General features: G+C 47.0%; 1 protein-coding gene across 1 annotated transcript; it reads right to left on the reverse strand.

Annotated features, from left to right (window-relative positions):
* Positions 1-430: 430 nt before the first annotated feature.
* LOC142583560 (putative ammonium transporter 2) lies at positions 431-15,088 on the reverse strand. The gene is made up of 7 exons (XM_075694048.1): positions 14,945-15,088; positions 11,418-11,964; positions 9,167-9,238; positions 7,113-7,172; positions 6,728-6,801; positions 5,968-6,290; positions 431-858 (listed from the first exon to the last, which is right to left on the reverse strand). Exons 1-7 carry the CDS (start codon positions 15,051-15,053, stop codon positions 550-552), a joined length of 1,494 nt encoding a protein of 497 aa, XP_075550163.1. The 5' UTR covers positions 15,054-15,088; the 3' UTR covers positions 431-549.
* Positions 15,089-16,279: the final 1,191 nt, after the last annotated feature.

The following is a 16,279-nucleotide window of genomic DNA, read 5'->3' on the forward strand; positions in this document are numbered from 1 at the left end:
CTATGGTCAAACAGCAACGACCGTAGGTAGATCACCAACCGACTAGCGAAACACGCTGTACTAACGTGGTTTTGATGATTTACTCAGAATCTTAGCATAGCTGATATTTTACCAACAGCCTGCTACATTTACATTTCGAGCTCCTTGTAGCAATGCTATAATGGTTTATTAATTCTGTTTTATCACCGAAAAAGAATAGAAGGAAAAAAAGAACAAGTCATTGTCAGAACAGCAATAACTCAGTGAATTCGTTTGTTTGTTTGTTTGTTTGTTTGTTTGTTTGTTTGTTTATTTGTTTGTTTGTTTGTTTTTTCGAATCCGACGACATTCGCTTCAACAAATTTTGGTGCCTAAGCCGCCGCAGTCAAAGCACGATGTCCGAACTATGCGAAATTCAGGCATAAATGAGGAACTCGATTGGACAGAAAACACATATTTATGATATACACGGCATACGCTGCAATTTCGCGCGTTACACTTCGAAGCGAGAAGCAGATTCACGCCGCTGTTCTAATTGCACAGCGCTCGTTTATAGAGGGCTCAGCCGGCTCAGGGCAGCGTCTGCTTCACTTCTTGGCGCCTCCTGAAGAAACTCCAGAAGGCATTGGGTTCGCGCTGCTGGACGCCCCGTCCCCCGAGCCGCTCGGCCAGGTAGCTGCGGCACAGGCGCAGATCCCACGCCTCCCTGTCGAGCCGGTCTGCCGTACGGGGCGGCAGCAGCTTGCTGGGCTCCAGGCCGTTGCTCCTCAGGAGCTGCGCGTAGTCGATGTCCGGGTGCACGATGCCGTGCTCGACGAGGTCGGCACCCAGCACCTCGTGTTCGAGGCTCATCCGGATGGGCACCATCCAGTTCACGATCTGCGCCCCGGGCAACAATTTTTCTTTAAGATCGATAAACGCACGAGATCTTGTCTTTTCGCGAAGTAAGGCCGTACGTATTGCAAAAAAAAAAAAAAGAAAGGTAAATAAAACGAAGCAAAAAATTGCCCATTTTCATTTAGGACGATGCGTGGACCACGACTAGTTAGTGGCCTAGAAAGGACGGCTTTCGATACTGTGAAATATTTCTTTGTTAGTACGGATATGTGCTCAAAATATTAGGGACAATCTTATGCCCAGTGATTTGCATTCGGTGTTGTTGTTTGATTTCTTTTTCTTTTGTCCTCCTGTACGTGTCATAGTGGCAGGTACTAAAGAGTTATTTTTATTTCATTTTCATTTGCTTATTTTGTTACTAATATATATTTTCGATATAAGCAATACTGAGTGATTGGAAGCATAGTGCTTCCAACCTTTCTAGTTGGACCCCATTTAGCCTTACCTGCCTACGAAGACATTGCAGCTTACTAGCATGAAAAATTGGGCTGGCGTATAAGTCGCAGAATGTTTGTCATTAACTTTAATTTAGGCATTCTGCACGTGCCTTGTTGTTCTTCTCTTTCTTCCTCTCTTAAATGATGCTACTTGCAATGAAAATTTTTGCTTCCGCACAGAAAGAGAAAGCACTTTAACGTGAGAAAAGCAGAGAGCTCGGCTGGAGCAGATTTGTCACTGGCCTGCTACTTTGCACGAAGCTTTGTTCATTAAGCAGAGTAGCGCACAACAAGATTCAACGACCTTCTCAGGTATTTTGCGCAGGCATACCACCTAATTTCGTTACGTGTACTTTCGTCACCATCATTCTAATGAGAATAACAAAATTATTTACCAAAAAGCAAGAGAGAGAGAGAGAGAGAGAGAGAGAAAAGATGTGTTAGAAAAAGAAAGGATGCATAGAAAGGCAGAGAGTATTCTGGCACGTAGTTCCGGTTGGCAGGAAGGGGGGGGGGTAATGGGATAGAGGGATAAACACAAACAAGGTAATTTGCGTACACAATTCAGAAGTCGCAGACAGCGTTCTCAGTCTACTACATAGGCCCGTAGACCTCAAGCATCTGTACAGCACAAAAAAAGGGGGAAATAAAATACAGACTATTCCCTCCTAGAAGGGGCGAATATAAAATGGGGGAATATATATAGATATATTACAACCAGAAGAATCATCCCGCCTGTCACCCTGCAATAAAAGATGTTGGTCGAAGAACTTTAACGTGGAATAGACAGGGAGGGTTGAAGTAATCAACAAATGTACGCACAAGAAAAGCGTCCGCATTTGCCATTAGGTTTTAGATAGCACAAAAGTGCACCGAATGCCATGTGTGTCAATAGGCGAAGAAATCTCTATTCGTCTAATCTCCGAACGGCCATTGGCATGTCGTCTAGTCGTTCTACTGCATCCTGTAGGGATATTCTCTGCAATTCAAATCTGGGAAAGTAAAACAGCAGCGTCAACCATTCCAAATAGCGACGAACACGATTTGCTTTAAGTACACTCTTAGTCGCAGTCGACCCAGAAACGTTACCCCGTGGTGCAGTGGAAATCTGTACAGAGGTAGGAGCTGCAGTACAGATATCGTAATTTACTCCTGTTTTGCTGAATCGGCGTCAATTCTTCACCGTCAAATTTAGTCTCCCAGTACACGTTGTTGGACATGATAGAGCGAGTTGTACGGCTTGACAGCTTTAGCAAAGCAGAAACGAAAACGTGGATCGTCTATGCTGTGCCAAAGCTATTGTAAAGATTCATAATTTTGTCACTCCATCTAATTCTTAATCGGTAGAGCTTCTGTCTTAGAATCTAAAAAGTTTGGTTCTAGCTGGTCTGTCATTTGTTTTTCGTATTTACAACAAACATTGCCGTTGTCATGTTGACGTTTTTGGTTACATGCACGTACTTCTGATATCTTAATTATCTTCCCGAGAGCGACGAGATTTACATAAGTCCGCTTTTCCTTAATAAATCTCATATTGTGGAGAAGCGTCATTTAAAGACGCATGCACCATACGCGCAAACGCGATCGGAATATGCACGTGTGTGTCCTACGTTTTACGTTGTCGCTGCGCAGGAATGTCGGGCCCCTTATATTTATGGCTGATCTACAAAACACCAGACTCGATCTGCTTAGCAAAGCCGCGAATCACCAGATCACTTTCTACTACCGGCGCGGCCTAGACGGGTTAGGCACCAGATTTCCTGGAACGCCAGCTACGAACTTCCACAGGAAGGCACAACCTCCAAGAGGTAATACCTTGCGAGCTCATCGACTACTTCGTAAATGTGAAAAACTTAATTGCTAAAATTTTATTAATGAGCTAGTAATGCAGTTTGACTTATAGCGTCAAGTGATATCAACCTATTCGAGCAATCCAGGTAGCGTGGAGTAGAGGTGGAACATTGAGATCTTATGCTCAATTATTAGGATAGCGCTATCTGGGGCAGGCAATTCTTTTTTTTACAAATTTTGCAGTCTCAAAGAAGAAGAAAAACTATCCGGTATGTTTTTCTTTCCTTTGTCGCTATCGATTTCAGGTGACGTAGCCGTCACTTGACCCTTGCAGCGACGGCCACTTCATCTCGGTCACGTCGTATCAGCCCCCCTTTAGAACTTGCCGCATCCGCCACGGTGGCGCAGCGGCTATGGTGTTCTGCTGCTGAGTGCGAGGTCATGCGTGCGATTCCCGGCCGCAGTGGTTTTGATACGTGCGAAATGCAACAATGCTCGTGTAATTACATATAGGTGCACGTTAAGGAGGATGAGGAAAGAGAAAAGCAGAAGGCAGGGAGGTTAACCAGAATAACGTCCAGTTGGCTGCACTACACCGGAGGAATGGGAAAGGGGAAAACAAAGGTGACAGGGAGAGAGAAGAGTAAAGGAAAAAAGGAAATTAGCGGTGAGTTCGCTGGCCCGTGTGGTCTAATAGTAATCGCACTAATAGTCACAGACGTTCACACAAGCCCGTCGTCAGCATGAAGCACAAAAGTGCCTTCACCACTTTATGGGCCGACGAGCTATGGGGGCGGTGTTCCAGCAGCACCTGCACGGAAAGCGGCCGATTGTTGAGTTTTTGGAGAGCGTTAGCAAGTTCTTGTCACGTTAAAGGTGCACGTTAAAGAACCCAAGAGAGAGACAAAGAGAGAGAGAAAGAGAGAGAAGGAAGGCAGGGATGTTAACCAGTCAAGAGTTCAGCTGGCTACCCTGGGGTAACTGGGGAAAGCTGGGGGAAGGGAGAAGGGGAAGAGAGAGATGGGAGAGAGAGGGTTAGAGACGGTCAGGGACAGTATTTGAGTGAAAGCCGCTCGTGCAAACCAGATGTTCTGAGAAAGCACAAAAGTGCCTTCTGAGCCGATGATCGGTAGTGGCGGTGCTCTAGTACTTTCTGTGCCCTCAGGGGACGATCACATACTTTCCTCAATATATTGGACAAAAATTGTTTTTGAGCTTCAAATTGAGGACAGCGTCATAATAGGTGGTCAATGTTCTCCTCGCATCCGCAAACATCACATGCAGGACTGTCAGCCTTTCTAATTAGTGCTCAATAAGCTTTCGTGAAGGCAACACCCATCCACAACCGACACAGAAGAGACGCTTCGCGTCGGTTCAATCCGATCGGAGGTCTGAGTTGCAGCGAAAGGTTAATTTGTGCAATATGGTGCACCTTATATGTGTGGCAGTCCACTCAGCTAACGAGAGTGTGCGTGCTAGAATGCGAAGCTGTCTTGCAGCGTCTGTCCTTGAGAGAGGAATGGAGACGCTGAGGTCTTCTTTGTTTGTCGTACGAGCTGCGTTATCTGCGTCATCATTTCCAATGATGCCGCAATAGCCTGGTATCCATTTAAAAGAGGTATCATGGCCTTTTAACTCTCACGTGATGGACAAGTTCTGCGATTTCGCACGTGAGTTGATCGTGAGTTCCATGTCGCAGAGGTGACTGCACACATTTCAAGGCCAGCCTTGAATCGCAGAAGATTGCCCAATTTCGAGGACTTTCAGCATTTATCACATGAAGCGCGTCGCGGAGAGCCGCGAACTTTGCAGCTGTAGACGTAGTGATATGGGAAGTCTTGAACTTCTGGGTTAATCCCATTGTTGGTACATATACAGCGCCACCGGAACTGGTTGATGTAGTTGAGCCGTCAGTATAGACGTGTGTATACTCGCTGTTTTTCTCGTACAGGAGTAGTAAACTAAGTTGCTTGAGTGCAGATGGCGGTAAGTCCGACTTTTTCTGAAGTCCTGGGATTGTAAGGTTTACTTGAGTACGGCTCATATACCATGGAGGAATCGAAGGCCTTACCGCAGGTGCGTAACCTGACCAGAGAGAGGCATGCGCGAAGACGGTTGCACTGTATGTGGTGTGGGGCCTTTTTTCTGGGAGATTTGCGAGGTGGTGGGTAGCGGTCCGGGCGAAGTGTCTTGTGCGCACACGGATTGTTTCAATGGTAGTGTGCATTCTAATAGTGTAATATTGAGCGAATGCAATAACATCAGTCGTTGACTCACTCCGCGGTAGTCCAAGGCATATCTCGAGGTCTTGGGCTTGGAGGCCTTGAATTGTATTCAGGTTAGTTCTGCAGGTGTTGGAGATGACCGGTAGGCTGTACAGCAGGAATTCAATAACAAGGACCCTGTACAGTTGCAGCATAGATTGTATTGACACTCCACAGGTTTTTGCTGCTAAGAACTTAAGCATATGGCAAATTCCCGTCGAGCGTTTTCTCACATAATTCACATGAAGGGTCCAGGAGAGATTTCGGTCAATGACCACCCTCAAAAATCTGTTACCTGTGCTGTACGAGATCAGCTGTCCATCGACGGATATCACGTATAGAGACATTGGATTCCTGGTAAATGCCACCACTGCACTGTTTTAACATGATATTTGAAGTCTTAGCTTGTTCTCAAAGTTAGGATGATGTTAAAGTGGCTGCCTTCTAAAGCTGCGCGCGAGAAGAACCCCAGATGAACAACAGTATTACGGACCCCTTCAAACTACGGCGTCTCAATCAATCAATCAATCAACCAATCAATCAATCAATCAATCAATCAATCAATCAATCAATCAATCAATCAATCAATCGGAACTCACCACGAGCATAATGTAAGTGGTCACGGTGCTCCAGAGCGCGATAGAGACGCACGTGAGAGCCTGTATAGCGAGTAGGTAGGCGCTGCCTCCCTTGAACAGGCCGCAGCGGCTACACTGGCCATCTTGGTCGTCGTCGGCGACGTCGTGCATGAATAGGCCGATGGCCAGCAGTCCCCAAGCCCCGCCACAACCGTGTACGGACACCACGTCCACGGGGTCATCGATGCGGAACCTCCTGAGCAGTGGAGAAACGCCGCTGGACAGCAGGGCGCCTAGCGACCCCACCAGAACGCTGTCCAGGGCGCCTAGGTACGCCGAGCCGCCTGCATGTCACCGACAAACGCGTCACGCGTGCCCGCATAGAGTTAATGCCCTGGCAACGCGTCGCAATCGATGGTTCACTAGTTTAAAAAAGCCGGCATCGCATTTTGTTTTTCAACGAACGCGCCCCGTAATTGTCACCAGCCACTCAAAAAAATAAAAATATATATATAAATATGGACAACCCAGCGCACTTGTTGAAACGTACACGCGTTGAGCAAAGCTTTCTCAAATCGCCTCACTTAGATGATGTGCAGGAGATACATGATGCGCGCACTTGTGTTTTATTTTCAATTTACGTAATTGTTCACCCGCGCCACAGCTGTGTGGAAGCGTTCCGCTAAGTCCACTCGGCGAGGCACCGACCCCAAACCCGGAGAAAGTTTGATGAACCTAGGTCCACATGCCACGCCCGAGACTAGAATGGGAGCTCCATTACCTGTGACTGAAACGAGCCCGGTCAGGAGACCCGAGACGATGTTGAGGACAAGAAATTTCCTGTGTATGGCGTACCTGCGACGACATGAGTTATAGTAAATTATTTGTAGACGTTGGCATACAGTACATAACCTCCTTTTTTTTTTCTTAAGTGACGCGCACACTCGCACGGAATGTCCTCTATAGGTGACATGTTATAAAATTACTATCGCAGACAGTGAAATTGAAGCTGTCAGTTTGCAGCATTCCCACAGCAAAGGAAAGGACAATCTCCAATATAGCTGATACCTTTTTTTAATGCCAGGTAAATTAAGGAAACGCAAGATGACCTGTTCGTTAGATTCTTGAGAGTGCGTGCTCGTTAAATGATAGTATGATGTACTCACGACAACAGTATTCCAACAAGGGCTCCTCCAAGCGAACCGTTGATGGTGCTTACCGCCGACCTTCGATAAAAACAAGAACAAAAAATAAATAATAAATAAAACTTCAACCGATGGTGCCAATCAAAATCCGGTTTAATACTTATTTCTTTGCGTTATACAGCAGGCAATTCACCGCACCATTTGTTTGGAATTTGTACATCAGGGACGATGTCTCTTTTTTCCATAAAGGCTGTCTAAACGAACGAGCTTGAGCAAACTGTTTGTTACCGTGCGTAAAAAAGCGCTTTCGAAAGGAAATAATTTACAGCTATCTGGCATTAGTTAGCCGGATCGACATCTGATGCCGAACCAGTGAAAGCGACGAGTCATACTAGCGAAAGCGCATACATGCAGCTGCAAAATTTCTTACACGATCAACAGTGCCATTTAGTACAGAACACCCATCCTTACAGAAAATGAATGAATTCTTTATTTGTAGAAGGCATGGCTCTATTGGGGGGGGGGGGGGGGGGCACCTGAATAGGGTATAGGGGTTGTTGTGCGGGTGCTTGCACTATAGAAAATAAAGTTGAATTCAACTCTTTTGAAAGGCGTCAGTGGGACTGAGGCAGCATTGGATCAGCTTCTAGGCAGACACGCAGGCGGAGACATGAGTGAGTTGACCAGAGTGGAGGGTTGGGGTGAGGGTAGGGTTATTCTATAAGCGACCCCATAGTGGAAATGTCAATTTCATCTACTGCTGAAGTGCCGATTGGCTGCGAGCGCTTGTCTCCTTCTGACGCGTACCCCAGCCCAGCCAATCAGAACTTCAGCAGCAGACGAAATGGTGGACACTTACAAAATACCCCCCCCCCCCCCCCCCCAGTTTTGCTCGGAAACCCAGTGTAAGACATATCTGGCCCGAAGCGTGAATAAGGAAAAATAACTGCGATCACACGTCTATGCTAACTCATGATAGCAACAAAAAAGAATGTTGAATTTTAAGGCGAGAGCCTTAAGTGGCTCGTTGCAATGGCTTATACCCCCTTAAGGCGGCGTCTAGCCGAGTGGTACAAACATTATCATCATAAGCAATGGCGTATGTCCTCGTAAGCAAGCAAAAAATGCAATCGCTCATATATTCATTGAAATCACCCATACAACACACAGAACGGCATACGTTTCAATGTAAAACAAGCTCAAAACAAGCATCCGAACCATCGATAAAGCATTGCATACCCCCCTAGGAAGCACGCTACGGTCGAGGAAGCTCATCAAGCAAGAAACGAAGTGTGACGTGCGAAGCGGCTGGAGCGAAGTGTTCGACCGCAAGTGCTGCTTTCTCTTGCTGAGAGGATGCAACGTAAAGTAGTAGAAGAGAAACGTCGTTGGTGCGAATCTGACACCGCTATACGAGCGCGCGAAGCCGCAGCTAAGCGTCGAAAATGAGCCGAGGAAGCCGAACTGCGAAACCAACAAGTCGACGATGCGAGACGGCAACGTAGAGAGGAGGCCGAAGCTCGCAGACAACGGCTTGCCACACGTGTACTTCCCACTACGGCTCGTTATGTCTTGCAAGGAGTCTGACTCATCCGATCGTAAAACTTACTAAGTGCATTACCAAGTGCGCAGCAGGCTTTCGCCTTGCGTGTAACGGGAGTGTAACATGCCGACGAACTTTTTTTACCCTCGAAACAGTCATAACTGGGATTTTAACGCGACAGCGTTAAGGAGCTCGTGTCGCAAAGGAGCGGTGTCGGCGTCGGCGGCGTTGGCCGTGAGCGATAAATCTTTATTTTTCTCTCTCTCTCCCTCTCTCTCTCTCTCTTTGTATTATTGTTCCGCACTACTTGACATACAGCAGCTTCGCTCTGCCGACGTGATAGGAACCTCGCATAAGGGAAAGAGAGAGAAAAGAAGAAAGAAAGGCCGGCAGGTTAATGAGGTTGCACAGTGTTTGCCACACTACACTGGGGGAGTGTAATGCGGAAAGAAAAGAAAAAGGGAAAGGCGCAACATTGCCAAGGAAGCTGAGGAGGAAAGTGGGTTCTTGATAGTTAAGCATGCTGGTGTACCTTGATGCGTACTTCCACTTGTTATTCGTCACGCCGACTGTGCTGCCGGCGTTGAAAACCAACCAACCCCACCTAAGAAAAATAAAAAAGCAAGAATGTTTAGCGCACAAGTGACGATAAGAGTTCCTAGAGCTTGTGTTGAGGTCTATGAAATATTGGGCTCTAGTGCACGGGTCGTCTCGAGAGAGACAGATGAATAGAAGGAAATGCAGGGATGTTATCATGATGGGTGTATTCGGTTTTATACCCTGCGCAGAAGAAGGTGGAAAAAGGGAGTATAAAAGGTACAGGAAGAAATAAAGAGCACCATGGAAGCGGGTGCAACACAGGAGCGCGAAGAAAAAGAAAAATCACGCTGGAGCGTTGTAGTCATTCGCACAGACCAGCCGTCGCATGTGAAACTTTACCAGTTTCACATGCGCTGGTTTAAATTATCATTATACAGAGTAACCGGCTCTAATTAGACCTATTTTCCCATTTTACTTACATATAGAATTTTTAAGAAATATGCGCTGTCATATCTGAATGTATGGATAAATGTTTGAGAAAATGTTCGAGAAATGTTTGGAACATTGTTTGAGCTTTAACAGAAGCCCCGGCCGATTCAAGGTGGGGAACATCCCCCACGTTCTGAAGCGTTCCTACACTCGACATTCCAAATCGGCTAAATTACTGTTATTATTATTATTAATGGCATCCTATTTCAATTGGGGTGGCGAGAAATAGTCATCTAGCCTGCGTGAGCTAATAAGGTTCTATTATACGTATCAAAATTTAGCATTGTGCTTTTCTTTAATTTATCTTGTAAAGTTACATATGCCCGCGATGTGACCATCCCCACCTCTTCCCTAACATTTTTCTACACAGACTTCAATCATCTCCTTGCTTACCTCGACCATTGGCTACTTAACGCTTGCATGAACTCGCTACGGTTCAAGGCCTGGCCTGCGTCTGAGGGAAAGGGAAGCTTTACGACACTAGACTTCTGGCCCCTCTGTTCTTATTTCGAGCCCAGCAAGGACTTTTCAGTAAAGACGTTTTATCTCACTCTCTGGCATGAACTCTGAAACCCGGCGTTTCTGCAAGGTCGACGTTTCCTTCGGTTCTGGCTTGCCCCCTGTCCGATTTTTTTTTTTCACCAGCCGACACAGGTTCCGCCCTTTTACGAGTATTTTTTCTGTATGTCCTTGTTAACAGGTAGCTAGTTCAGGCCTTAAAAAGCAACGCCTTACCCTCTACGTTGTAGACGCGTAATGCGTGTGGGCCTTCTTCGTGAAGAAGCTGCATAGGTGGTCCGTGGAACTTATCCTCTTTAATTAAACGTTTGTTGTCTGTAGCCTTTACTCAGTATCCCGGCACATCTAAGCACTTTATTTCTAGTGGCCTTTGTCCCTGGCCGCAGCCATAGCTGATGGGGAACATCTGCTGCAGAAGCAGAGGCAGAGCACTTTGACCACTTCACAGGGTCTTCACGTCTTGGAGCCCAGACCCTGGTTAAGGAAGGGGCCAGATCCGTCTGAGCCCAGTATCCGAAATGTTTGCTTTCCTAGTTACTTGTTTGCCGTCTTTGTAAAGATCTGTGGATTTTTTTGTTGCCGTATTACGAATCCAGTTTATCGTTACAAGGCCGTTGCGGAGGATCTGTTCGCGACGCGACGCGATTCGATGCCACTGGTCTACATCACGCTCGACCCCGACTGGGTCAGCGATATTGTCTGTCGTGCGAGTATAACGTTATCGATGCCATACCTATAAAAAATAAAGCTGACGGTACCACCGTCTTGAATAAAATGCCCACTACGGCTCAATGGCACTCCAAGGCGATTCCTAAGCGAAAACATTGCACCAAGCTGTCCCGAGCGCTTACACTAATGCGCAAGAATAAAGGCGCGTTTCTTAAGCTGCTACTTGTCGTATGAATCGCTGAGTAGTCCTATAGAAGGAGCAGTCTCTTCTTCATTTGAGGGGAGATACTGTGCTCCTCTCGGTGGAATCAAAGAAGGGCTTCGAGTCAAGTCCCTGAATACAGACTTGTTATTTTTATTATTTAGCTGTTAGGTGAACAGGCAATGGTAGCATTAAACAAAGCATTGACAAGACTGGCACGTTTAAAGCGCGAACGTTCAGCATTCATTGAAAGCGGGCGTGCGACACCTATATTAAGGGCTCGTCATTTATCTGTGTAACAAAATGTTGAGATCTCGCACAGAAAGGAGAAGCTCATGGCGGGGGCTCCCGCGTCTACACCGACCATAGCGTGAAGACACCCTGCAGCACGCTGGTCGGGTTTCCTAGTTCGGGCGGCGGACCACTCCCGTAGCGTCCCGTCCTGGGTCCCAGGTAGGCAGCGGCCACCAGGGCTGACATGCCGCCCAGCAGGTGAACGCACCCAGCGCCCGCGAAGTCCAGCGCCCCCAGCTGGCGCAGGAACCCTCGGCTGGCCCACAGCCAACCCGGCGGGATGCAGAAGACGATCGTGTCGAGGAACGAGAAGAGGCAGTACGCCGTGAAGCTGGTCCGCTCGGCCATCGCCCCGGACACGATGGTCGTGGCCGTGGTGGCGAACGACAGCTGGAACAGGAAGCAGGTGAACGTGCGGCCCATGTCCTGCGGCTCGGCGTCCACCAGGAAGAAGCCGAAGCCGTTGAACAGCGCACTGCCGCCGCCCGAGCTGAACTGCAGGCCGTAGCCGAAGCTCCAGTAACCCAGGCCGCCCACGACCACGTCGGCCACGTTCTTCATGAGGATGTTGACCTCGTTCTTGCGCGACACGCAGCCGGACTCGAGCAGGCCGAAGCCTGCGCCAAGTGTCGTGGTGTTTCAAGCTAGATTCGCGTGACGGACTCTACCGCGCCATATCGTAATTTGTTCCTCTATGACCGCACCGTGAACGAGCGTGCCGTGGGCCAGCTGCACCGAATCCTTCCGTGTATACGGGCGCCACTAACGACCTACTGGCGACGCGATTCGGTGCCGCTTGGCTCGGTCACGCTCGTCTGCGAAGTGAATCGGCAATATCGTGCGTCGTGTGAGTTTATCATGACGGATGTTGTCTTTCTCAAGTGGAATATATTGGAAGTCTTTTGCCTTGTTCATTTTTTTTTAGCTAATAGCTTCTTCAAAATTATCCGGTTTTAAAGGACGCTACATCACAGCAAAGCTCCTATTGCGACTAGAACCATTCGACAACCTAAACAGAGTGCAGCATTTGATAGTTTGCGTACCTTGAATTGAAAGAAGAGGACGACGCGTGAAGGGGAGGGCAGGCATCCTTCTCGCGAGAGGGGGAGTCAGTCAGTGTGTGTGTAACTATTTTAATGGTTAATTATTCGTTAACCGATCGCTAACCATTTTGCAAACGTGTACCAAGAACGCAGTGATCTTGGCTGTTTCCCAATTAACCATATCAACTAAATACAAAAATACACGTTCGTACCGCAGACATATACCTATATACTAATTTGAGAGATAGAGTGTAAGAGACGAAAGAGACGAACGGCATGGAGGTCAACCAGACGATGGGTTCGTTTCGCTACCTTAAACTGTGGGTAAGATAGCGGAACTCATCGCAAGGCTCATAGTTAGACTAATTTTACTCATCGTAAGACTTAACAACCCGTTACATTGCTACACCACGCCCAACATTGTATAATATTTAATATTGTTTTAGCGCAGAATTTACAAAAACCACCAGCGGACACGAACGGGACAGGCACTCTCCCGTTCGTGTCTTTTTGTGGTTTTTGCAAGTTCTGCACTAAAACATAATTAAGTATAGATTACCAACTAGTCCGAACCAAGGCTTTACATTGTCTAATAAACCGGAAAGTCTGACTGTCCGCCACTAGCATGGTTATATTATCACTACAGACTTCCCGTCGTCGATAAGCACACACACTGAACAATCCAATTGATTCCGTAATTGTGAGAACCAGTTGGAAAAAAAATTCACTACTAAAAATGATTTTTCTTCTTCCTTCTATCTAGAAGGAGGGTGTAAAGGTTTCTTCTTGAGTGTTTTCAGAAAAATTTATTACCCTGCGAACAATTAATATCGCTTTATAAGGGCATCAGCGCATTTATTCCAGTAACTCTTCAATGATGAAATGAAGTGAAATGCATAAATGAAATTTAATGTACTCTGTACCGTGTACACAGCCAGCAAAATGCGCATGCGATGCAATCTAGTTCTTTTTTATTTCTTTTTTTTTTACAAATCGCAAAGCAGTACTAGACTACAAGCTTGACTTTCGAAGACAGTTATGTGGAGAACAGTAATGGCATGAATCGAACACTATGTATAAATGATGTGTTATAGGTAAGCAAAATTGTGAAATGAATTGGACAAGCGACAAAACTGTAGGTACACTTATGCACATAGCTTGGAAATGAGGTAAAGGCAGAAATAAGGCACGCATATATTGCTACCAATCCCAGCTAACAACTGTTTACGTAACCACTGCTTCAATAATGAATTTCCAAAAGAGACGTCGCATAATTCTTCTATTGCGGAACCCTTCCTGGCTGCTCAGACTATCTATTCAGGTTTGACTAAATAGTCCTTCAGCAACTGCGCCAACTGCGGCGGCAACAACACACAGATATTTTTTTATCTGTAACGTTTGATTAACTGAACATAGCAAGAAAAGCGCGCACTAGGTATAAAAGTTAATGGATGTCGTTGCGAGAGTTTGACGTGGACACCAACATACGAAGACACGGCGCTGACATATTGAGCACTCTAATGGCGCATTCCATTTGAGCGAACAGGAGCACTCAAATGCGTCCCCAAAGTGCTCTCTCAAAAGCAGTTGCGTTCTAATGGGCGAACAGGAGCAGAAATGCGATGATCCACAAGCAGAATGGGGTCAGTCGCGACGCCGAGAGCAGAAGAGAGCAGTCCAAGCTGCACTTGCGCGAACAGCGGAGTGCGAAGGAAGTCACGTCAAAACAAGCGTCGTGCTCTCTTATCTTGGTTGTGTTTCCGTCGTTTTGCTTCAGTGCGTGGCAGAAATGGAGGCTGAGGAGCGAAATTCGCGGGATAATCACCGCGGGAAGGCAAACAGCCTCGTCACGTGGTGTACGTTCGCCTTCGCTATCGGAGCGCATAGAACGTTTCAATGGAGAAGCAAGCAGTCACTCTCTCGCTGCGCTGCTCTGGTACTGTCTGCCTCAGCTCCTGTTCTACCAATGGAATGCGCCATAAGTAGCTCCATGTACGAGTTGTCCTGACCGTACAACCAATACTCACACAAAAGAAAGTCACAGTGGCACCACGAGAGATGTACCAATCGCACCGCGTGGTTGCTCACCGTTTCCTATAGATATCGCTCTGTGCCAGTCATAAGGGAGGTAATCAAAGCTTCCACAGTTCGTGGTATACCTGCGCTGGAAAAGAAGCTTCCGCTACGGGTACGAGACATTAGAGATATAGGAATCGCTCGCGACGGCGATGTGGTTGTCGGCACCACCTGCGCCATTAAATATAGGCCTGGAAAGCTCTAGTGGAACGTTTCCGTCCGCTGTCCATAATTCCACGTTGCTTCCCAATCTCTCCTGTACGATTCTTACTGAATTCGTAAGCATTGCGTAACAATTCTGTGCCGTTTCAGTGAGAATGGCATATGATGCAGAATGGTGCAGAACATTGGTATATTGAATGGTAGAAGCGATCAAAGACCGTCGTTTCTAATACAAGGGGGGGGGGGGGGTGCACCTGTGTCAAAGGGTTGGAGACGGTGTTTCTCGAGACGGAAGAAGTTGGACCGTGTCACTTACCTGTCTGCATGGTAAATATCACTATCGACGCCGTAAGCGTCCATGTGGCATCGTCGGCCGTGAACGTTGCGCTGCAACCTTCCAATGCCTCGTTTCTCTTCACGCGCATATCTATTTTTTGACGCTTTCTTGCGCACGGTTACAGTGTTTCAATATGTCACGCGACTCCGGAACAGAGGAAACGTCTTGCACAGAAATTACTTGTAGAGCAGCACCGCTGGCGACAAATTGCGCGCCTTTGAATGACTACATTTTCATACAAGCGGTCGGTAGAAGCTCCTCGATCTGACACGACCAGAAGATGGCGCTGTCGTGGTTTTACGTGGGCTGCAAAAATCGACGCGCTAGCCGCGGCGCCAGAACGGAAATTGTGACATGTGTCACAGAGCTTGGCGTCCACAAAAAAAAAAAAAAAAAAAACAAGGCTATTGTGAGCTCGCTTGTGGCCGCGAAAGGGCTCAGCAGCGAAGAAGGAAAAAAACTAAAATAAATTAATTGTTGCGTCAGACGCAGCAGCTCCGCCCACGTGCCTTTTAGTTGGAGCTTTTTGACTTGACTGACGTGCTGTAATCGATAGATCCATACTGTATGCCAAGTGTTCGCACGTAATGGGAAAGTTGGCGTGACCACGCACAAAGGACCACGTGCAGCGCCATAGGGAAAGTGGGATAGTGTCACTGTGGTTTGTCCACTCGTACTGGTTAGTATAATTTCAGCGCAGCGTCTCTCAAGGAACGTCAGTATCGCTTGGCGCTTTCCAATCGTGTTAACATTTCACCGACGTTCGAATGGTCCTCGAACTTAATATCAGCAAAACACCAAGTTTTTTAGCACGGGAGTAAGAAAGAAAAAAAAACAGAGAGAAGGAAAGACAGAAAGAAAAAAAGATGGCAATGCAGTGCGCGGTCATTTGCCCGCACACTTCAATGCCTGCATGTGCGAACGACGCTTCCGCGAGATAAACATTCTGGAGAAAAATGGCGTGGCGCGCGATTTGCCCATACTACATAAGCGTTCTACATAAGAAGAAAACTCTAGTTGTATAAGTGATACGTTTATTTTGTTATATCAATCGAAGTCGAGATTGTTTGGCCGCTGGTTGTCTCAACTGTTGATTAGCCAGCGGGTGCGTGTATTTGTCTATTTACTTTTGGGTCTGCAACCTAAATAACTCAGTTGGAAGTGCCGCCCGTGTCCCTGTCTATGTGTCTTTCTTTTTGTCTGTGTCTAATTTGCGGCGAATATGTCTTTCAGTGTTGTGACAGTTGCCTAATATATTCGTTGCAGTTGCTTCCGACCGTTGGTGTCGGTAATGCAGCGACTACGGTTACACTC

This window comes from Dermacentor variabilis, chromosome 5, assembly GCF_050947875.1.
Source record: "Dermacentor variabilis isolate Ectoservices chromosome 5, ASM5094787v1, whole genome shotgun sequence".
Taxonomy (NCBI): domain Eukaryota; kingdom Metazoa; phylum Arthropoda; class Arachnida; order Ixodida; family Ixodidae; genus Dermacentor; species Dermacentor variabilis.